Source organism: Crinia signifera, chromosome 2, assembly GCF_055691185.1.
Source record: "Crinia signifera chromosome 2, ASM5569118v1, whole genome shotgun sequence".
Classification (NCBI taxonomy): domain Eukaryota; kingdom Metazoa; phylum Chordata; class Amphibia; order Anura; family Myobatrachidae; genus Crinia; species Crinia signifera.
The window spans coordinates 136,320,802-136,344,853 of record NC_139218.1 but is presented as its reverse complement, the minus strand read 5'-3'; the positions used below and the strand labels follow the sequence as shown (position 1 = coordinate 136,344,853).

Below are 24,052 nucleotides of genomic sequence, written 5' to 3'. Positions count from 1 at the left end.
GTTGAGAATTCAGGAAATGTGTGCAGTGTGAGCTCCTCTGCATTCAGGGGCCCATTGTAGGTACAAGCTATCACCATTATACTTAGTAATTTCAATTCTCTGCTAATGTTTATTACTAACAGGTTTAATACATTTGCCCATTAATGACAGAATACTTACAATCACAAAGTGCTTGACACTAACAACTGGGAATGTCTTACCTCATAACCTAGTAAGACTCCATTGACAGTAGACACAGATTTCCATTCCACCTCAATATCAGATGATGATATAGCTGTGGCCTTCACCTTTGAAGGATGGACACTTGGCTCTAAGGATCAACAAAGTAAGCCAATAAACTCAAGAGCAACAAAAAAATAGTGCAACAATACAATATTCTCTTACTCTTTGTAGCGTACACATCAGCCTATTGCACTGAAAATATGTATTACACAGATGTTATATGAAATGCATTCTATATACCTGTACAGTGACATAAATATTAATTATGCACATTGTTTGTAAGTCTGTGTCTTACCATGAGGCGGATTGGGTCTGCTTTCCAGCCTTGGTATTTAGTGTGCGCACGCGCCTTTGGCGTAGGATGTGGTTACGATGATTGGCAATCAGGAAGCCGACAGTCAAACTATGAGTGCCAGAATACCGATCAGCGACCACAATACGGGCACCAGATTTCCATCATTAGTGCTGATGCTGACACCCCTATCGTAAGTAGCATTAGGGTTGGGAGGGATACATACTAAAAAGTGTGGGTTAGGGATAGGTACTAAGTGGGGATAGTTAAGGTTAGGCTGCAGGGGAAGACTTAGACACTAGCAAAGAGGGTTAAAGCTGGGGAAGTGGTGGTGGGGGACTCAAACACTCTCTGTGCCCACCTGGCCATGTTCCCCTCTATCATTTGCCAGAAGTGCTAGGTGACCAGTCTGGACCTGGTTACTATTCTTGTTGAAAAAAACTGGGTATTGTCAGGTCAGTGGAGGAGAAGTATACTTTATTAAGTGTTAAAGTAAATCTTTTTTGGAGACACCAGGCCTACTACATCAAAAGCCACAGCCTTATATATTTTCAAATTACCACCAAACATCCGCAGTTCTGGGCACCTGTGGCCGCCCACTAAATGATCAAATAATAATATACAGTTTCGACACATGGATTGACAATATTAGAACATCATAGCCATCAAAAATTGTATGTTTGAATGTATTTTTAGTTGGGTTTATTATTATAATGGCATAAAAAACAAGACAATGTCCTTTAAGCGAGCAATGGCGGCGAGCCTGCCCTCAGAATTTATCCCACCCCCTTCACTCGCCATTTCCACCTCACATTTCTAAAAAGCGAGGTGGAAACGGTGAGTGCGGCCGTCAAACAGAGAAGCTTGCGACTATATGCCGCAGGCTGCCTGCATTTGCGGCAATCCTCGCTTTTCTGGGAAATCCCCCGGAGTATTGAATACAGCGAGCGGCCGGCGAGGGGGTTTGATGGTGAGGATGGCTTGTTTTCGGCGACCCTCGCCATACAAACCCCCTTGAGAAAGAAATGGATAGACTGCGCTCACCTGTGATGCGCTTATGATGAATATACAAATATAGTGTGTAGATGTAAGCAAAAGAAGAGAGTAAGATGGTAAGTGGGCATAAATTATTATTAATTTTTACCCACTTACCATCTTACTCTCTTCTTTTGCTTACATCTACACACTATATTTGTATATTCATCATAAGCGCATCACAGGTGAGCGCAGTCTATCCATTTCTTTCTCATACTACCTCACAGGGTGTCCAGTACACACCTGATAGACTGCAGCCCCTTTAAGACCATACACATACCTCTCCATACCTATAGGACCTACACTAATGATAAACTTGAGCGCATATTACCTAATATTCACTACAAATACAAACCCCCTTGACCGGCCACATTGCATATACCCCAAAGCAGGGAGAAATACCCTGTACTGCACATCTGCCTTTTTACACAGTCTAAAGTGATCCTCTACTATTTCATAATTATTTTATTGTAGGGAACCATTCTCCTATTTTCCAAGTTAATTTTCCACATAGGCACCGCCCCCTCATTCTAATCTCTGTATGTATTTTTCTATACGTAAACTTGCAGACTCTGGTTAGAGAGATAAAGCTTGTAGAGAACATAAATAGGATATACTATACAGGTCGAGTATCCCGTATCCGAATATCCGTTATCCGAATTATTCCGAAAACCAGACATTCCAGAAAAACTCACTGGGGACATTTGTAACAGCATCACTGGGGACATGATATGTAACTGGCACTATATATGTGCAAGACAATGATTGCTTGGCATTCAAATTCAGTGCTGAGATAGTACTCACATTTTGTTTCATGTTTTGAAACCTTGTTTTTTGAACAAATAAAATATGTTTGTGTGTATTTTATGTGGTAATAAAATATATTTGTGTGTATTTTATGTGTTTATACAGTATAAATGCAAGATACTTCAAAATACATCATTGAAATATTAATATTAAAATATTCAGAAATACGGAATAATCCGTTATCCAAAATTCTCCTGGTCCCAAGCATTTTGGATAAGGGATACTCAACCTGTACTAATAACTAAATGCAGCTGTGAATATTGTACCTTCTTCTGCAGAGTACACAGTGGTTTCCAGACTGTAAGGCCCTTCTCCTTTACGATTAAATGCTTTGATCATTACATCAAAAGGAGTGTACGCGGCAATGCTTTCATTTCTGTATACAAAGTGTTGAGACTGTGCCCCAGAAACTTTAACTATCTGCCAAGAGTCCTCTGTATTTCTCTTGTAGGCAATGATGTATCCAAAGCCATCTCCATTCTGGTACTGTCTCCCCAGAGGCTGTTATAACAAAGATTAGAATATGCGTATTAAGAATTAGTTTAACATAGCACAGACTCAAGTGAAATAAACAACTGTAGTGTCCTTTTACGCATGTGGAATTAAGTTTGTGACTTGGTGCTGAAACATTAGAAGCCAGTGCTTCTGATTACTTTTTTTTTTAACAATAACTTTTATTAACATTTTCAAAATTATATTTAGAATGAAAATATTTTTTTTTTTTGGGGGGGGGGGGGGGGGGTGTACAGATCAAAAAAGAAGGGAAAACCAGGAAACCATTGCCCAATAAATACATAACCACCAATAGGCTATAGATTCAGAAAAAGTCTACATTCAATATCATTCAAAAAGTCTATATTCAATGTCAAATATATACAGTAATGGAATTTATTCTGATTGTGGGGAGTTTAGAAGATTAACCTCAATTGGAGTGCTATAAATCGTAGAATGACCAAACAATTCTCTGTAGGTATTCCATATCAACCACTGCATGTGTGGAGAGAATCTGCGGAAGAGGAGTATTTAACATCTGCTGTCTCAAATGTATAATGGCTCTGGACCTTATCCCTAATAATATCAATGTTAGGATGTGCAGATGTTCTTCATAGTTGGGCAATTGATGCCTTAGCAGCGATCAGGATATGGCCGAGGACATACCTCTCACCTGAGGACAGGCAGCCTCCATATAAATGAAATAGGGCCATTTCAGAATTTCGGTACTCCAACCATACTGCTGATCATGGTAAGCATGGTTTCCCATAGCGACTTCAACACAGGGCAAAATACATGCATAATGCTAACTACTCCCCTGCAATTCCTCCAACACATTTTAGATATATACGGCCAAATTGAATGTTGATGGGCAAGGGTAAAGTATGCTCTATGCATTAGCTAAAAGAACATTTCAAAATAGTTAATACACCTGGAGAGTCTATAGCATGTTTAAAAGATAATATCCCACTCCTCATCTTGTAGAACTCTCCTCAGATCTCTCTCCCACAACAGTTGGGATTGGAGTTTAGCCGGCTTCTTAAGCAAGATCTGGTATTCCTACCACCATGAAATCTCACCTTTGTGACTTGAGCTACATATCTTAGATTGAACATGAGCGGCCAACAGCGGTTCTGTGGCGAGTGCAAGGAGAAAGAATGAGAACCAGCTTCTCAACTGTAGGTATTTAAAAAAAAATCTCCTCTCTGAACTCCATATTTATCTTGTATATATGAGATAGAGGTTAGTTGCTTTTCAAAGAATAAGTGACTACTCCCCCTGCTATCCAGGCTTCCAATGACAGGTTAGGAATCAAGGTCAATACTGACCTCAAGGACAGGAGAGGGGATGGTAAAAAAAAACATCCTTATTTCTCATAATAGCATGCCACACCTTCACTGTGGCTTTAGTTGCTGAGCACATAATTGTTTGCTTTTGGAGGGAAGCAGGCAGCAACCAAAGGAAATCTGCTAAAGGTAGAACACCAATCGTCTCTGTGGTGACCCGGGGCATAGGGAGGTTTTGCTAAAACCCATGAGACAAAAGGAATAACTATTTTACTATGTCCGCAAAGGCCCCAATGGCTTTTAAAAATGGATAAGCACAGTGCCTAGCAATATGTTTTGCAATTGAACTGTACTCACCTCTTTTAGTAGCAGTGACAGCAAACAGGGCATTTCATGGCAAGTTAAGACCAGTGACGTGCGGTGGTGGTTGTGAACGGAGAGGCACTGTCACAGCCACCACCGCACCACCCCCCCCCCTCCTGGCTGCCGCCGACACCCGCTGCCCCCCTCCTCCAGCAGCAGCCAGCACCTGTCCCCTGCCGCAAACCTACGTCCCCGCGCTATGTACCGCCCACTGTACCCCCCCCCCCGAAAAAAATGATACTCACTGGGCAGGGGGCAGGGGAGAGGGGAGCAGCAGCCACACAGTTAGGGAACCGGGACTCGGGAGCCGGCAGTGGCACAGGTCACAGCATAGGGAGCAAACGCGGCACTGTCGGCTTACATGACAGGGGCTGCTGTGATTGGACAGCAGCTGGCTCTGCTGTCCAATCACAGCAGCCCCTGTCAATTAGGCACTTCTAGTAGTGCCGCTTTTAGTGTTATTTTTAATGGATTTTTCAGACCACTGCTTAGCCCTGCCCCAAGCCCCGCCCCCCGCTTCGTCCCCTTGCAGTTCTGTTTGGGAGGCACGCTTATCGTGGCTCCCAAACTAGGTTAAATCATTCAAACTAGTAAAATAATATAAAGAAAATACTTATGACACAGAACATAGGTATATTCTCATAGGTATATTCTTTGTATTATTTTAAAACAAATTGACAGGGGAAGCACTGCCTCCCCTGACTGCACGTCCATGTCAACGTTTCAACCATGTTAACATCATAACATTCTACATACAGTATTGATGTCAACATTTTGACTGAAATACTGTGTCCATGCCCCTGATCTTATATATCACACTGAATCAGGTCTTCCTATTTCTCTTCCCCTTCTTACTTACACAGTATTACCAGAGTAAATATGTAAATTACATAAAGTTCCCTAAATCTATTAAATAGCCTGAGCTGGTCCCATTGATGATGCACAAGAGGCATGAAGTGGGACTGAACATGGAAGACTGACTTGAAAGAAAAATTAGATAGACAGTAAAGGTGTGAGGCCAACATGGGGGGTGGGTCAGTAGACAGACACAAAACAGATAATGAGAGGTTTTTGGATGGGCCTATGTACGATGCTTCCATTTGCATTGGGACATAGGCACTTTTCAGCAACATTACTGGTTGGATTATTAAACTGAAAACAAACAAAAACCAGACTTATTGTTGGTATTAGGGTGGCCAATGGGATTTGACCCCCTTCCCCCCCCCCAAACGATGGGATTTCAATTTCAGGATTAGACTGCACTGCCCGGCTGTTCCCGATGCCCAGCCTGCGGCTCTGTGCAGCGTGATGGTCAGAGGTCAACAGTCAATCTGCCCATCCACAGGCCCGCCCATCGCTCCCTGACCTGGCTCCCAGATGCGTCTCCAGCTCCCCGGCCTGGCTCCCAGTTATCTGGCACCTGCTCCAGCTCACCCACTCCTGGCCGCACATCCAGCAGACCAGCTACCCAGTCGGGCTCCCAGCTCCCCAATGCCAGGCTCACAGCCGCCTGCCTGCACAGCTCCCCGGCTGCTCCCATCCGCACCAAAAAGGTAAATTATGCAGGGCATATTTTTAAAAAAATTAGGGGATCCTGGGATTGGGCATTTTTCAATTCCGAATTCCGGGATTGAAAAAATGCCCAGGAATTAGCATCCTTAGTTGATATGTTCTACAAATTAAAACAAATATGATGGGTGAAAGTAATGCTGGTACATCTTTCTAGCCCTCTCCTTTGTTGGCAAGATAGCATCATGCATTTGATACAAATTTATCGGCTGCCTTCATGGATCCATGGTTTGTTATTGTTTATGCCAAATTCTGATAGAAAGTATAGGACAAACTCTATTGATAAAAATAATTGGGTGCCCAATATACATGGCCTCACAGCTGGGTGTAGATGGGGTGGACATAGGATTTTTAGGGGATTTGTGTTATTGAGCAGTGATAATGTTTCACAATTCACCATCCCTGTCCAACCCCAAGGAGCTATGCCGCCAGTATGCCAGGGACAAGAGCAAAGCCATGCTGAGACCTCCACATACCCGACAAATCTGAATCAGCAAGCAGGACCTGAGACCCCCACTCTACTTATGGACATATATGTTTTGAGAGAAACTTGAAAAAAAAATCATTAGGTGTGATTTAGTCACTTACCGTCCAGTTAATTGTGAGCTCATTTGGTGCACCACCTCCTCCATTAACCCCTGATGGGGCAACATTTGGAGCTGTAGAAACAGGAAGTTTATTTTTATTTATAACAGTTGTATCCGCTTAGCATTTTCTGGGGAGAAACTTGTGCACATATTGCAGCTGTATTACAGGAGACGGATCAGATCTATTACCTGTAATACTCTTTTTTTCTGCAATTTGGACTATCATAACTATATATTTAATTGCATTTAAATTACCCATATCCTTCCGCACACAGCCCTGGGGATCTTCAGTCTATTCATTTGAATACCAGTTTTCCTTGAAGTTGCTCTAGGAATATGGATCTTTGTGATCAATGTGAGTAAATACGTTACTGCTAATCAATGAGAAGCTTTCTTTGCCTTCTGGATAATGAGTTTCCAGATGAGAGACTCTTTACCTGCACTACAATGCTCCATTGCATAGAACGATATACAATTGGTAGAAATTACAATCTACAATCTACTAAATAATGCTGGAATTCTAGTGTAATAAAAGATTACAATTCTTTGCACATTATTTTAGTATTACCTATAAATGTATGAAAGGACATTTTTTAAAGGCAGTTTTATTTTTTTGGAACAAGATCGAATTTCCATTCTTATAATGGGAGATGCAACCTGGGCAAATTTACCGAAAGATTAAAAAATACAACAGTGAGTCCTGTGATTATTTACCCATCCTGCGATAGGGTAATCATGGGGCCCACTGCAATATGCCTGACCCTGCACAGCTTTCTCTGGCCGCATGCAAGAAAGCTGTGAAAGGACTTGATAGTCACCCAAGCTAGTCACTGTAAACGAAAATGAAAGAAAATAAAATTATACTCCAGCCAGGGACCGGTAATAGGTGCTTTGGTGAGGGCTGCCGGTTATCGGGTCGTCCTGTGTGACCCCCAGTGCAGTCAAGTTATTCTGCAACTCAGCATCTCATTTAACAGCACCGGTGGCTACTCAACAGAAGAGGTTCTGGTGGCTGGCAGCCCTCCCGGAGCACCGATCACTTGTCAGCTGAGTATAAGCAGTGGTGGTGTTTGTGTGGGGGGAATAGTGGTAAAAAATACCCCCATAATGCTACGGAAGGCATTTGAAGGAACAAGCTTTCTCGCAAGCTCTGTCCCTGCATGAGATAATTGATACAACCATGCGATATAATCAATTATCAGATTGCGACTTAGACCGATATTATCACATCCGCATCCTTATATGCTCATGGTGATAAATCGACCCTTAATATATTATTACAGAAAATAAAAAAACTCTTTTAATCTCTTACCAGCTTCTTTTGTTCTGATTATGGCAGAAGGAACACTGGGTTCCCCGACTCCTAAAATATTACTGGCAACTACTCGGAATAGATAGTCCGTCCACGGAGTCAGTCCAACCACAACAGCAGACTCTGCGTTTCCCTCCACAGTGGGGGGATCTGTCAAGATTAGCAAAGTGATTTAGTGGTACATGCAAGTTTCCAAATGACATAAAGAAAACTTGAAAATAAAGTTTTTATAATAATGTACAACATTGGATATAGGGCAGGGCTGGGCAACACCGGCCCTCCAGATGTTAATGAACTACACATCCCAGGATGCTTTGCATTAGTTTTGCTATGTGGCCATGCTGAAACTGATGCAAGGCATCCTGGGATGTGTAGTTCATTAACATCTGGAGGGCCGGTGTTGCCCAGCCCTGATATAGGGGGACATTTGCTAAGATGGGAGTTCAGTCATTTGTTCAAACATATAATAGTTGATTGGTTTGAGAACCTTTTCAGAATTCAGTTCCACCCTGCTTTCCCCCCAAGTTAACCCCTGGAAATAAGTGATAGCAAGAAAAACACACGCTATTGACCCATAAAAAAATTCTAACCTGTCCGTGCTGTTTTCCATACTTCAATTTCCGGCTCACTGAATTGCACCATATAACGACTTATTGGGTTGTGATTATCAAAGCCTCGACTCCAGGCCAGCTGAACATTTGTTTCCCTCACATCCCTCACAACCACACCTCCTGGTGGTCCAGGGGGTCCTGTGTGAAGGATTTGTAATATATAAAAAAATGCATTTCAATGTCATCACAAATCATTGTCAGCGTAATACAAATGATCAGTGTATTGCTGCTACGGAGATAACACAAATTTGTAGACATCGATTACCTCGTATCAGGAGAGAAGCTGAAGCGGAAGTTCGGTCCACCACAGTCTGTGCTGTACATGTGTATTTCCCAGCATGCCTCAGTTTAGCATTAACAATGCGTAGATCTCCAAAAGATTCTTCCTGCAAAAACAATGTATTTTTAAAATTCACGCCATAGGAATGCTTGTATTTTGTATAAGATATGTAAGTCCAAATACCACAGAAAGTATTTTTAGACAGCACTGAAAACATAGTACTGGGTAATGTTCTGTATGTCCTGGGTAGATGCAACATAAATTATTAGGCAACCCTGAATCTATATTTGCAAATATCTCTGTAAGTGTTTGGTGCACATAATAATAAAGACTATTTATCTATCTACAGTATATACACATATATAATATTCACACCATACTTGCATATTTGCCCTCCGATAAGCTCAAACATGTACTGCTAAGTCTGACAGGCAGGGCAGCCATCAGGCATAAATTTGGCATAAACAAAGATCACATTTCCCATGAAGCATTGTATAGGCTGAGTAGTGCCGTCAGAGCTGCAGATAATGGTCTCATTATGGTCCCAGGTGTTCGAGAAAGGGAATGGGGGCCATGCCTGTTTTGTCAGTCCGAGGCGCCTGATGGCAGCCATTCTGTGTGGCGTGTCATACAATGACTTACAGTACATCCAAATGTAGATGAGCCACAAAGCTTTAATTGTTGAATTCAATTGTACTTGAAAAGACACTGATGCGTGTGAGCATTTTCATGTATTGTGTGGTTTAATTTAAGGGTTCTGGTATAGCGCGCTGACGGGGGGATTCCGACAGTCATTAGTCTTAAGTTGGAATCCTGACCGCCGGGACTCGGACAGCGGGGCAAGCAAGGGAGAATAGCCCCTGTCAGTTGACTGTTGGGGTTTTAACAGTCAGTATTCTGATGTCGGTGTAATGACTTTTGGTATCCCTACTTTCGGGTGGCCATAGTTGGCACTGATGACTCAATTAAATTTGTGTGTGTGTGTGTGTGTGTGTGTGTATATGTATATATGTATATATATATATATATATATATATATATATATATATATATATATATATATGGGGAAAAGAAGGGAAATGTAGGGCGCCACTTGTGTTCTGAACAACTTAGTTTTTTTAAAATCAAAAAGACAGATATACCTTTAGAAAAAAGGGTGTCAGCTGACCTCTAAGAAAAACACCTTGGTAAGGGGTGTAGCAAAAAGATACAATGGTTTGGATAAAGGTCTAAGCGACTACAAATATCTGTATAGGAAACGTTTTACTTTTAAAACATATAAAAGTTTTATTAGTACAAAAAATTTTTTGTATATAAAAAATGCACAATAGTATTTATATAAGAATAAACAGTACAAGAAATATCATAGAAAAAAGCAATATATAAAAAAATGCGAAGGACCCCTTGATGAAGTCTTAGATGACGAAACGCGTTGGGTACTGCCTGCTGACTCCTCCATAAAGAGATAAGTTCTGATACTTCTGTATCTTTTACCTATAACTTATTTTATATCTCCCCTTTTTAGCGATATTTTTTATAGGCATTTTTTACTTAGCTTCGCATTTTTTTATATATTGCTTTTTTCTATATTTCTTGTACTGTTTGTTCTTATATAAATACTATTGTGCATTTTTTATATACAAAATTTTTTTTGTACTAATAAAACTTTTATATGTTTTAAAAGTAAAACGTTTCCTATACAGATATTTGTAGTCGCTTAGACCTTTATCCAAACCATTATATATATATATATATATATATATATATATATATATATATATAGTTCTTGTAATTCCGCACTCCCGGCCAGCATTGGAAAATATGCGGGGTGCTCCTTTAAGGCGACACAATATGTCCAAAATATAGAGCAGGGTAGGATATGGTTATTACAATAAGGGCACTCACCAAAGTCTCATCATGAAAGATTTATTCTTGGTACATTACCAGTCAAACAAGTGTAGGTCTACGTTTCGGCCACCAGGTGGCCTTTCTCAAGACTGGTCAGCAGTGGACGTCGTCACAGCACAAGAGTCTGGATACTCTTGTACTGTGAAGACGTCCACTGCTGAACTGTCTTGAGAAAGGCCACCTGGTGGCCGAAACGTAGACCTACACTTTTTTGACTGGTAATGTACCAAGAATAAATCTTTCATGATGAGACTTTGGTGAGTGCCCTTATTGGATTAACCATATCCTACCCTGCTCTATATATATATATATATATATATATATATATATATATATATATATATATATATATATATATATATATATATATATATATATATATATAGTGTGATAGGCTGGCACTCCAATCTCAGAATACTCTCTCAGGGCCTGGTGCCTTCAGCAGGGATAACGCCAAAGCATGAATCCAAATACATGTAGAGGATAGCAGCGGCACTCAGGACTTAATCAAGCAAACAAACAAACGACTCGTAGCCAAGACCAGTGACGTTTCAGCCCCTCAGGGCTTTTATCAATGTAAGCTGTTTTTTAATAAAAGCCCTGAGGGGCTGAAACGTCACTGGTCTTGGCTACGAGTCGTTTGTTTGCTTGATTAAGTCCTGAGTGCCGCTGCTATCCTCTACATATATATATATACGGAGCATAGATACCGGCACTCTCTATAAAGATATAACTGGTCCTGTTGCCGCCCGAAGAAGACGGAGTAAATACCCCCAATATAGACCTGTGTCGGTGGCACTCAGTATAAATAAAACACTCGGAAACCAGCCTTGTAGCCAACGTTTCAATGGCAAACAACCATTTTCATCAGGACAATGAATGAAAATGTCCTGATGAAAATGGTTGTTTGCCATTGAAACATTGGCTACAAGGCTGGTTTCTGAGTGTTTGTATATATATATATATATATATATATATATATATATATGTAGCAAGGTGTAGGTGGCGGCACTCACGGCGAATGGAATAAATCAGAAGCAGATGAAAATTCCTGTCGAGAATTGAAACGTTAAGCTTCCTCTTTGCTGTTGCTTGATTTATTCCATTCGCCGTGAGTGCCGCCACCTACACCTTGCTACCTACCGGAATACCCTGGAGGGCACCTGGCTTACTATTGTTTACAGGAGGGGAGAGTGCCGATATTCAACTCTATATATATATATGTCCAATGCACTCACAGTTACAGGTTTTTTCACGATGGTGCTCCCATCAGGCACGCATTTGCACATGGTCCAGATCCAAAATCCAAAAAATATTCAGGGCACTCACTTCAGGGCTTATTTTCTCTGACTATGATGGAATAAAAAATCATTGGTTTACTGCTATCTGGTGAGTGCCCTGAATATTCTTTGGATTTTATATATATATATATATATATATATATATATATATATATATATACTGATGATGGTGTAATTAAAGCACCGAAACATTGAAGCAAATGACACTGTATTTTTTTGTTTTATTACTAAAGAGCTAAGTGCCACACCTCCAGAATCTGTGTAATGTTTTTTAAGCTGTGAGGGCACCAGGCCACCAGCGCAATATATTCGGATTGCTGGGAGTGCCGGTCTGCGGGAATATATATATATATATATATATATATATATATCACCGTGAATTTAAAAAAACACACATATCTCCCAAATATGTAACAGGTAACTGATATACACTTTAGTAATATATACAGGAAAGGTCATGTTCCATTAATTAGCAATCAAATCTGAGTCCCTCACCGCTGAAGCTCTCTGATAATGTTCTTCTTCCATGTCAAAGTTGATGGTCACTCCATCCAGCTCCCATGTAAATGTGAGATCCATAGTGGGATCATGGGAGGCATGGCATTGCAACGTGACACTGTCACCCTGGTTAATGTCTGATCCAGATGGAGCCAAGGTGATTCTAGTGGCTTCTGCAATATAAAATCTGACATTGTATATACAGAATACATTCTTACTAAATGTCCCCAAGGCTGAGTAACCCTTTCTCTGCATAGGTTTTTCTTAATCCTGTGCTGGGCCAATTTTTTGTCATTCAATATCAAAATCCCAAAAATGTTTTATGCAGTATTGAAACATATTACACATTTTTGGACTAAAGGGGATATCCTGTTAGCAGCGGTAATTTACTGCATACTGTATGTTGTGACTAATGTGTCTTTGTATGCAGCTGCTGTGCAAATATATGCAAATGAGACAGGAGGCATCTTGAGTAAAATGCCCCCACTGCTGACTTTTCTGATGCTCTGGCTGCATCCAAAGGAGCAGTAATAGATCAATATTTTGATCATCAGTCACAACATTGGATTTCTGAGTAGCCCTAATGTTACACAGAATGTCCGCAGCCAGGGGAGGATTGTCAACAGAAGTCACTGGGGACATTTCAGGTGGGCCGATGTGCTTGTGGGTCACCTGTGGCTGGGAGAGGGTAGAGGGTGACAGACTGGTGGTGTTGGAAGTGTTAGGGGAGAGATTGTGGCAAACTGTTGTGTGTATATTTGGTTGTCAGGCTGGGAATGTGGGTGTGTAAGGGGGCCACTTTTGGGAAATATTTCCCAGGGCCCCTTTTAATACCAGGGGAAAAAGCCCCCTCCTGATGACATTATAATTCTGGGCACTGCATCTGCAAACCGTCAGCCATCTGAGTTAACTTGATGACACTGAGCTATCACCCTCTGAAACTCTGTTGCCGAGGCTAGGTAGTCTGTATCAAAATACGCAGGCACTGGCCTCCGCACTCCCAGCAAATGGAGCGACACGCCAACGTTTTTCACAACGGAGACCGACTCTGCCCCCACACTGCTCTCGAAAGGACACAGCCTGTCAATCATGTTATGCTCAGGGGGCTCTGAATGCGGTCAAGCAAGGCCCCATTCTGCACATGTGTAGAATGGTTCATGTGCATATGCCTCACCATCGGCGATATACCCATGATGTAATTGTTCTTTTTTACTTTACTCTCGACTCAGGACAAACACTGGTTACAATATGCTCTTGTTGTACAATGTGCCATATGCTTTATAAGATCATAATATATATAATTTTATCTATAGGACAAGTCTAATTGATTTATAAAAAAAAAATATTTTAAAACAATAATGCTGGCCTCAATTCCGCCAATTTCGATACAATATCGACCAGGCATGTTTTTTAGCCAATTCCAATCCAATGTGCATCCCCGCTGGTCGTTTAGGGGGAGATTCTCTAAGAATCTCCGCCCCCCTTCGCCGCCCATCGCATTTATAATTATCGCATATGTTCTAACATTTGCGATAATTATAGCAAAGGACAGCTCTTGCGTTAAGAGCTGTCCTTTACGGTGAGAGTCGCCGGGCTCTCCTCCTCCCTGCACCCGGAAGAGGATCAGTGCAGGGAGGAGGTCAAAGATCCGGGCAGCACTGCGCTGTGCTGCCCGGACACAGGTGAGGGAGGAGGGGGCGATGCGGCGGGGGTCCGTGCGGGGCGGCGGCGGGTCGTTGCGGGGCGGCGGTGGGATGCGGTAGAAGCCCATTGGCTTCTATGGGGCATCGCCAGATTTTTCTGGCGATGCCCTCCGCCGCGTTAACCCGGCGGGGGATGCTTACAGCATCCCAAAATGCGGTAAAAACCCTGATAACAGGGTTTTTACCGCATTTCTTGCATAGAGAATCTCCCCCTAAGTCATTTTGCCGATCCTACCTGCTGCAGTCAGGATTTGAAAACGATCCCTTCAGCTAGGTACAGATCGCGTTCGTATTGGATGCAGAACGTGAGCAGATCGTGTGCTCCAACAGATCGTGCGACCATTGTATGATCTTTCTGGTCTGACCCAACAGTCATTAGTTGTCCAAATTCAATTCCACACGAATTACAATAAAACAATGGTATTCTCTTTAAGCCACAAACTTGGGGCATGGATAAGTTGCATGTAAGTCCATTTTGTGTGCTCTGCATGTTTATGAGAATATATGCATCAACTTTTGTATAGGTGATTCAGAGTAATATGATCTCATCCATATCTCCACTTACAGCTGGGTGAAACTGGGGAGTAATTGGACAGCAACTGGTACTGGTGGTCACATGAAGATTAACTTATAGGGGCTCATTGAATATTTGTGGCTTGTGTGAAAACACCCATTTTTTTGTGTTAGCCGCAAATCTTAAGTACCTCCGAAATGTATCTAGGAGGGACGGCAGCTGGAATCCCCAATCCCTGCTGGTCCTGCTTGCAGCCGCATCCCCCATAGGTTTCTATGGGGGATGGGATGCTGCCTGATGTATCAATATCGGGGAGCATTGCATCAGGTCCCGTGGCTAGCGCCATTCTGAGATGGCGGTAGCCCATGTGCTACTTTCATAATGCAGGCTAGCGCTTACCGAGCATGCGCAGACTCCCCGCCCCCGGCACAGCAGATCGCAGGGACGGGCTCAGGGTGGCATTCCAGGCACACTGCTAGCCAGATGTAGGGGCTGTGATGGCAGCAACGGTGCCCTGGGCTATGCCACTACATGAACATTACTCAGTCCTAAGATGTGTAGCCTCAGACTAAAAATTTGATAGCCAGACCCTTGGAACAGGGCCACACCATGCAGTATAACTTCCTAAATACTGACCTCCCTGCACATATCTAAATGATGCTATAAACCTCCTACCGGCAGATGTGAGACCGAGTGATATCCCCACACATTCAATCTTAATTACTAATCTAATGCACCTCTAACGTTTCAAGAAATAATGACACAACAACTGGAAGGCCATTAAAATCGGTCAACCATTAATTTATTTAAACAACACTTTAAATAAGTATGGTGGTGGAAGACAGAATGGGCAGATGATTAACGACATTACGTCTTAAACCTGATCTCATGTCCTTGACATGTCTTTACCTAATCCCATTAGCCATGCCAACAGACTGCTGAGGCCCCAAGCCTCCCCCCAATATACCAAAATAGGGCCGGATAAACAGCCAGTGCCCCATAACCCCCAGTAGGGAAGGTCAGACTATATAAATGTATTGGGAAGAGAGCGCAACTCCATAAAGCAGAGCAAAAGCCACTGCTCTGCCATTCTTTCCCACCATGTATAGGTTGACAACCCCTAACCGGCAAAGAAAAAGAAAAAAAGAAGCAAGGATTGGGGATCTAGGGAGGGAGGGTGGGGAATCTGGAAAAAAAGACACAGATCCTAACTTGTCCTAGTCACAAGATGCCTTCAGATCCATTCTAACCACTCCCCTTTAAACCTAATTGGTTGAACATTCCTAACCCATACCTCCCAACTAGGGTGGTCAGGATCCCGGGATTTGGCCCCATGCGCAGTCTAATGCCGGGCAGTGTCTGAGCGAGTGCTCAGATGCTGCCCGGCTTCACCCGTCCCGGCAGTGTGGCTCTGCGCAGCGTGACGAGGTCAAGCTGTGCAGGCCACACAGCCGCACAGCCCCGTCCTGGCATCCAGGTAGCATCTGGTTTCTTTGTCTTTAATCATATTCAGAAGATCTGCTTTTTTATCACTTAAGCTTTTGACTTGTTATTGGTCCCTCTTTTACATATTCAATTAGCCAACATTGGTTCGTACCATAAGAGTGACTGTCACCTTAAACAGTCTAATCACTTTGCCCTACAAAGGATATATTCTCCTCTTACCCCTCACACTTAAGATGCCAGTACTGTTTGACTTTCCCATGAGATTCTCAGCGAAACAGGTATAGTTCCCTTCATCAGAACGAGAAATATTCTTCAAGATTAGTGTTCCATTTGCTGTGATCGTTACTCTGTTAAACAATTAAGAGAAACAAAGACAGTTATACTTGAAAGCAAGACATTTATTGCAGTAGATACTTACCTATTAGGAGACAAGAAAGGTATATTTGGCCTGAACAGGTGATCTTTGCTTTCAGACATAATGATGTTACCTGCTGCTGTTGCGCAGAATTTCAGTCCCTTTACTCCACAGGATGACTGGGGAAGGTGCTGCTCGTGGGTTACACTGTATAGTAATTTCCCCACCACGTGCTGCAGGAATCAGTGGTTTCACAGGTGACAGTCGAAAATCAGGAGCCAGCGCTACAGGACAAAGATAAAAAAAAGATTATAAGAGTTAAAGAGGTATACAAGCTCATTTTTGTGCAATCAGACTCCATTACAATGGGAAGCGCATTAAGTTTATATACAATCCCTTAGGACGGCGTTGTGTGAATCAGGCATTTTTCTGCCGTGCGAGGATAAGGTGCACAAGTACTTTTTATTTAAACACAAGGACCATAACATTAACCCTATGATTGCCAACATCTCTATGGCCCTTATTCTGATCGGTGCGGCCGGATCCGAATATGCGGCCAGCACCATGTGTCCTAAACCCCGCCTTCCATACGGATCGCCAACTCCGTCCGTACGCGGTAAGAAGCTGGCCGAACGGACCGCACGTGTATTTCTCATGAATACACCTCCTCCATCTCAGGGAACCTCCCCCATCATTCGATGGTCACAGACCATCGAATGCAGGACCGAGTGGCCAGGCAGCTCCCGCAACTTCAGACCACATGGGCTTTTATCCGTGCAAAAGCAGGGATCTGGGTGGGCAGCTGACATCCGGCAATGTCATATGTCCGCCCCCTACACGTGCGTCACAGCCGCATTACCATACGTACGCCCAGCGTTTTCATGGGAACGCCCATGAAACTCGGGGTGTAAACATATGGTAATGAGCCCAAACAGCCCTTCACACCCCTCTCCACCCCCTGCTCGTAGTGTACACATTTCATGCGGAATGTGGCCGTGCGCCCCGCTCGCACATGCGCAGAGACGCCTCTGCACATGCGCAGACACAAAACATCGGCGGCACGAACGCACTCGGATAATACCGCACCAACCAGAATAAGGGCCTATGAGAGATGCACAAAACATCCTCAAAAAATGTCAGTGTTGCTCACATTTGTTATATAAATTCAAATAAAAAATGTTAAATAAAAAAAAGATTATATTTCCTATATAAGGTAAACATTACAGGTCATTATGGTGAATAAGAAGGTTTGATTGGCAATTTTTACACCTATTTTGACAAATTCCATTGGCACTGAAAGGGTTAAGCTCCATGCAAAACGTCAGGAGATCAAGACTTATTTTGGACCTTTTGGTGGCACTTTTTGGGAAGAGAAATGCTAAGTAACATATTGGTCAATGTAAAAAAAATCATGTAACAAAAAAAATCCCAAATGTTCTCTTTTGTTTTAATTAAAGGAAGTAGTATTTTGGGCAAGTTGGTATGAAATAAGGTGTTGGAGATTGGGTTAAATTTTATTCCCCTTTCACACAGAAAAGCAAATTACAGAGTTAAACATTACTTCCTGGTAATTTAATTCATTCATTCTTTCAACACAGGTCCTTTTCTTGCATGAAATAGTCAGCCTGGCCCGAAATTCCCGGGCCATCAATCCAGGAATTTACCAGGGTTAAAGACCTGGAAATTTTAACAAGGGTTGACCCTTTCACATACAAGAAGTGTTTAACCCAGTAATATATTTTGCTGTGTGAAAGAGGGGTGAGGATGGGTCCTGCAAAACAACCTGGCACTCAAATGCAGAGTAAAAGCCGGGAATTAGTGGCTATTTTGTCTGAAAGTGGAATTAACGTGACATTTTCATTTTTTTTCATCCTGTAAGTCAACTTGTAAAACTGTATACAACAGAAAAGGGGTGGAGAGCTGCACTAATAAAAATATCAAGTACCATGGAAGAATACACTTACACAAAGGGGGTGTTTTTTATATTTTTACTGAATATATTAAATCATATTTAAATTTTATAATTTGCAAAAAAAAGGAACAATAAAAGAAACAAATCCTGTCTCCGTATTTTGGTACCACTTTAAATTTAGTGGTTGTAGTGCAGTCACAATTTGTGGTTATAATCTGGATTGAAAGTGTGTATGCAGACGCTGAGTGCGCGTCTCTCACCTGCGCCTCAGAGTGCTGCTGGCTAGAAGATCTGAGTGTCCCTCCGGAGCAACGGTGGAGGGGAGATGGCCAGGTGGATGTTCCCCTCCAGCTCCCCTCCACCGTTGCTCCGGAGGGACACTCAGATAATACGGAGACAGGATTTGTTTCTTTTATTGTTCCTTTTTTTTGCAAATTATAGGGTGTAGTACAAACACCTGTTTTACTATAAAACATATACGTTTATAATTCATCCAATTGCATTTTTATGTACTAATGTATATTGATATATGTCTTTAGGTGGCCACCTGGAAAGTATATGAATTTTTATATATATTTTTTATGTACAATTGTTTTTTCTTAAAATTAAAATACGATTTAATATATTCAGTAAAAATATAAAAAACACCCCTTTGTGTAAGTGTATTCTTCCATGGTACTTGATATTTTTATTAGCGCAGCTCTCCACCCCTTTTCTGTTGTATACATTTTACCTCTGATTCTCAGCTGGTTATACTATATTTCCAGCTAGAGATCAGTTGCAGTGTACCCACACTTGTATACTCAGAGGGCTGCAGCTCTTATAGTATATATTATCTATATATCACCAATTACTGTTTAAAAACACTTTTTTCTGTGCTATAAATTGCATATAGCGCCCTAATTTCGACACTACATAGTGTCGACCATTTTAACTTGTAAAACTAGGCACACATTTGTTACAGGGATGCTTCCAAATACAGTAATATGAAATTTTGCTTCCAAAACTAATTTGCATTGCTTACTGGTGAATTAAACTTGAACGTAGAAACATAGCAAGGACAGTCTAATGTCACAGTGCCATCTTGTGGTTATGAAGCAATTGACCACAAGACAGATGTGTCTTCATTAATCATTACTGCAGTTGTGCCAAACAGGAACTTGTGTTTTTTTGCATCTTAGTCACAATGTAATGTTATTAGGATGCATCAGGAGACTTCACTGATCAACTTGACATGTGACACTTGTATATCTGTAAGCAACTCAGTTTCCGAATCTGCACATGAAGTGCTGTGATGCAGCTGTTTTTTAGGTCGAAACTGATTGGTGGACAGACAAAGGTCGACATGAATAATAGATCAGCAAGGCAATGGTCGACACATGAAAAGGTCGACATGAGTTTTTCATGATTTATTTCATTCACATAACTGGTGAAATGTAATAGGATGAAAGAATCAGAAAGTGAGAGATTTGGTAAGAAAGTTTTTTTTAAAGCAGCAATCCTCTACACTGCAAAAACAGTTTGATTTTGCTCCCGCCCCCGTTTCGGTCAACTGAAATAAAAGTTAGTCTAGACTGACTTATATTTGCAAAAAGGGTCGCATATATCCGCTCGCAAGCAAATGCGGGTAGTCACACAATGGGGGGGGGGGCAGTTGGCGTTTATCTGTTTGATAGGTTGCAAACATATGCCGCCTAGCGAACAGGTCTGCGGGCGATGTGCGGGACCATGCATCACCATCACTATGGGGCACACTACAGAGTGATCCGTGCTTTATTTCTAAGCAATCTTGTCAGATTGCTTTGAAATGGTGCTTAATTTGCCCCGTGTGTATGCCCCATGAGAGTTTTTATATTCTCAAACTCCTTAGTCTGTATAGCAAACCTGGTGATGTGCAAGGCTACTGGTACTTTCAATTATTCAGGCAGCATTTAAATTCAGCAATAACTTTACTAAGCTAAAAACGAGTATACAATAATCATACTGTATACTAGACATTTACAGTGCATGTGGAAAGTATTCACATCGCTTCAATTTTTCCACATTTTGTTATGTTACAGCCTTATTTCAAAAGGGAATAAATATTATTCACCGCTCAAAATTCTACACACACTACTCCATAATGACAACATGAAAAAAATATTTGGGGAGATTTTTCAAAATTGACTAAAAATAAAAACTAAGAAATGTACATACGTATACACAGCCTTTGCTATGAACTCAAAATTGAGCTCAGGTGCATCCTGTTTCCACTGATCATCCTTGAGATGTTCCTACAGCTTAGTTGGAGTCCACCTGTGGTAAATTCAACTGATTGGACAGGATTTGGAAAGGTACACACTTGACAGTGCATGTCAGAGCACAAACCAAGCATTAAGTCAAAGGAATTGTCTGTAGACCTCCGAGACAGGATTGCCTCAAGGCATAAATCTGGGAAAGGATAAATAAATTGATTTGCTGCTTTGAAGGTCGCAATGATCGCAGTGGCCTCCATCATCCATAAAGGGAAGAAGTTTTGAACCACCGGGACTCTTCCTAAAGCTGGCCGGTCGTATAAACTGAACGATCGAGGGAGAAGGGCCCTAGTCAGGGAGGTGATCAAGAACCTGATGGTCACCCTGTCAGAGCTACAGCATTTCTCTGTGTAGAGTGGAGAACCTTCCAGGACAACCATCTCTGAAGCAATCCACCAGTCACACCTGTATGTTAGAGTGACCAGACAGAAGCCACTCCTTAGTAAAAAAAAGTACACTGCAGCCTGCCTGTAGTTTGCCTAAATACACCTTAAGGACTCTCAGACAATGAGAAACAAAATCCTCTGGTCTAATGAGACAAAGATTGAATTCATTGGTGTGAATGCCAGGCGTCATGTTTGGAGGAAACCACTCCTCTCCAGGCCAATTCCATCCCTACAGTGAAGCATGGTGGTGACAGCATCATGCTGTGGGGATGTTTTTAGTGGCAGGAACTGGGAGACAAGGCAGGATAGAGGGAAAGATGAATGCAGCAATATACAGAGACATCCTGTATGAAAACCTGCTGCAGGCTGCTCTTGACCTTAGACCAGGGCGACGGTTTATCTTTCAGCAGGATAACGATCCTAAGGACACAGCCAAGATTTCAAAGTAGGGGCTTCAGGACAACTCAGTGAATGTCCTTGAGTGGGACAGCCAGAATCCAGACTTGAATCCGATTGAACATCTCTGGACAGATCTGAAAATGGCTGTGCACCGATGCTTTCCATCCAACCTGATGGAGCTTGACAGATGCTGCAAAGAGGAATGGGCAAAAATGCCCAAAGATAGGTGTGCCAAGCTTGTGGCATCATATTTAAAAAGACTTGAGGCTGTAATTGCTACCATAGGTGCATCAACAAAGTATTGAGCACATCTGTGAATACTTATGTACTGTACATGTGATCTATTAGTTTTTTATTTCTAATAATTTTGCTAAAATCTCCCAAAAACTGTTTTTATGTTGTCATTATAGGGTATTATGTGTAGAATTTTGTGGGAAAAAATTATTTATTCCATTTTAGAATAAGACTGTGACATAACAAAATGTGGAAAAAGGGAAGCGCTGTGAATACTTTCTGGATGCCCTGTAAGTATGGGCACTGCGGTGTTCAGTATTGTCTTAGAAAGATAAAGATGTTAGGTAGTAGATTACTGGGATAATGGTTACATCATTTTTCTGCTAAGGGGCTCTGTAATGTCCTGTTATTCTACTGACCTTGCACACTGAGCTCTGCACTGGTGTAGATGGTGCCATGCTTGTTCCCTGCTACACATTGGTACATGCCCGAGTCCTGTAGATTCAGATTGGTGATTTTCAGCTGTCCATTGTTTATCTCCACTCGAGCCTGAGCCGGGATTTAAACAAATGTGGCATAAGAAGCTGCAGCAAGAGTTCCTTCCTTTATCTCTGTAGTTACATAGCACAGCAATTGTATACCTCCCAACCGTCTCACTATCAGCAGGATATTCACAATAATGGAGTCAGGATATTCACAACATTGGAGTCAGAACTTTCACATACTGAGTAAGGATATTCACATTATTGTGCAGTCCAGCGATCAGGACTTTCATCTAGATCACAGAGTGTTTGGAAGGTGTTGTACCCCTCACCCCTCATGGGCTTACATATTGTTATGAAATATACAGCAGTTTGGAGGGTTAATCACTGGATTTCTAGATTTACAACCCAGAAGTCTACCTGTGCATGTGTAGAGTGACGCAGCATCTATGGGGATGCTGGGAGGGATTTACTTCTTCTGACAGCAAAAATGCATAAAGGACCCCTATTATATAATAGTAAATCCCGCCCATAGTGCTCCCACTAAGCACATCTCACATTTATATCTCTATTCCCATTTATATCTACACCTCCTGCATTGCAACATGGTTTTACCAATGTGCACAGTTATTTGTTTTGTTTTGCCTTTCTCCCAACTCCGTTTCACAGTACCCAGAATTCAGACATCATGTATTGTACTGTGTTTTTGCTTCATAAAAATAGGTATATAAGTAAATACTTTTTATCTCACCTGTGATATTAGTGGTTTGCCATCTCGTAGCCAGCGAATCATAGGACGTGGTTTTCCAGAGGCTGCGCAGCTCCAACTAAGATCAGAACCGATCTTTGCTTCAGTGTCAGAGATAATTTGAAGCCATTCTGGTTGGGCTGCCCGGAATAAAAGGGAAAGATAATAATCTCCATGCAGAGATAATTAAGCAGTTCATTTCTTGTGTTGATTATATAGTACATTATTCACTTGTAAAGAGTCTAACAGTTTATTAAAACATAGAAAAGTCCACTTGACTTTTGGCAATACATGCTGTAATATTGCAGCTGATAATGGGCTAGATTCTCTAAACTTCAAAAGTGTTAAACTGGAGAGTGATAAACAGCCATCCAATCAGCTCCTACCTGCCATGTCACACACTTTGTTTAAAAACTGTGAGACAGGAGCTGATTGGTTGACTGTTTATCACTCTCCATTTTAAAAGTATGGTTATAACAGTCAGGGGCACCAAGAGGGGTGAGAGAGAAGTACCCAGGCCCAGGTCCATATTTCCCATAAAAATACGACCATTCGTACCCATTCGATCTTAGTAACTTTCCCTCTAAAAGTCTATAAATACCATTAAAGTTTGGTTATTAAGCTAACCTAAGAACATTAATAACAAACAAAAACATGTTATTTTGTATGGAGGGATGGGTGGGGTTGATATGACACAAGCGGGTACTCATAAACAAAAAGCCTAATCAAGGTGTACGGGAGACAAAAAAGGTTGGGAACCACTGCCCTAAAACAATGGAATATATGAGCTAAAAAGTAATATTATGAACACTAGAACCTCACCTTGTACTATCACACGCCCTTGGTAGGTGTCCCTGCCTTTAGAGTTTTCAGCTTCACATTCATAGGTTCCATCATCATCAAAGCTGACACTTTGAATGTGCAGAACAGGTTCTGAAGCAAACCACTGAGGGGGTTGTGTTGTATCCACCTTTCTCCATCGAATGCTAGGCTCTGGGCTGAAAGTTATTAGGTTT

At 41.7% G+C, this 24,052-nt stretch overlaps 1 protein-coding gene across 1 annotated transcript in view; it reads right to left on the bottom strand.

Moving 5' to 3' along the window:
* Window positions 1-24,052, bottom strand: part of CNTN2 (contactin 2) — an 87,075-nt gene that overhangs the window by 7,126 nt on the left and 55,897 nt on the right. The window contains exons 9-20 of the mRNA XM_083172923.1: window positions 23,859-24,034; window positions 23,040-23,176; window positions 22,226-22,355; window positions 16,715-16,865; window positions 16,446-16,573; window positions 12,561-12,736; window positions 8,842-8,962; window positions 8,556-8,714; window positions 7,966-8,115; window positions 6,655-6,725; window positions 2,623-2,857; window positions 201-310 (exon numbers count right to left, since the gene is read on the bottom strand). Coding sequence (XP_083029049.1) covers window positions 201-310; window positions 2,623-2,857; window positions 6,655-6,725; window positions 7,966-8,115; window positions 8,556-8,714; window positions 8,842-8,962; window positions 12,561-12,736; window positions 16,446-16,573; window positions 16,715-16,865; window positions 22,226-22,355; window positions 23,040-23,176; window positions 23,859-24,034 — 1,744 coding nt within the window. The remainder of the gene's footprint in view (window positions 1-200; window positions 311-2,622; window positions 2,858-6,654; window positions 6,726-7,965; window positions 8,116-8,555; window positions 8,715-8,841; window positions 8,963-12,560; window positions 12,737-16,445; window positions 16,574-16,714; window positions 16,866-22,225; window positions 22,356-23,039; window positions 23,177-23,858; window positions 24,035-24,052) is intronic.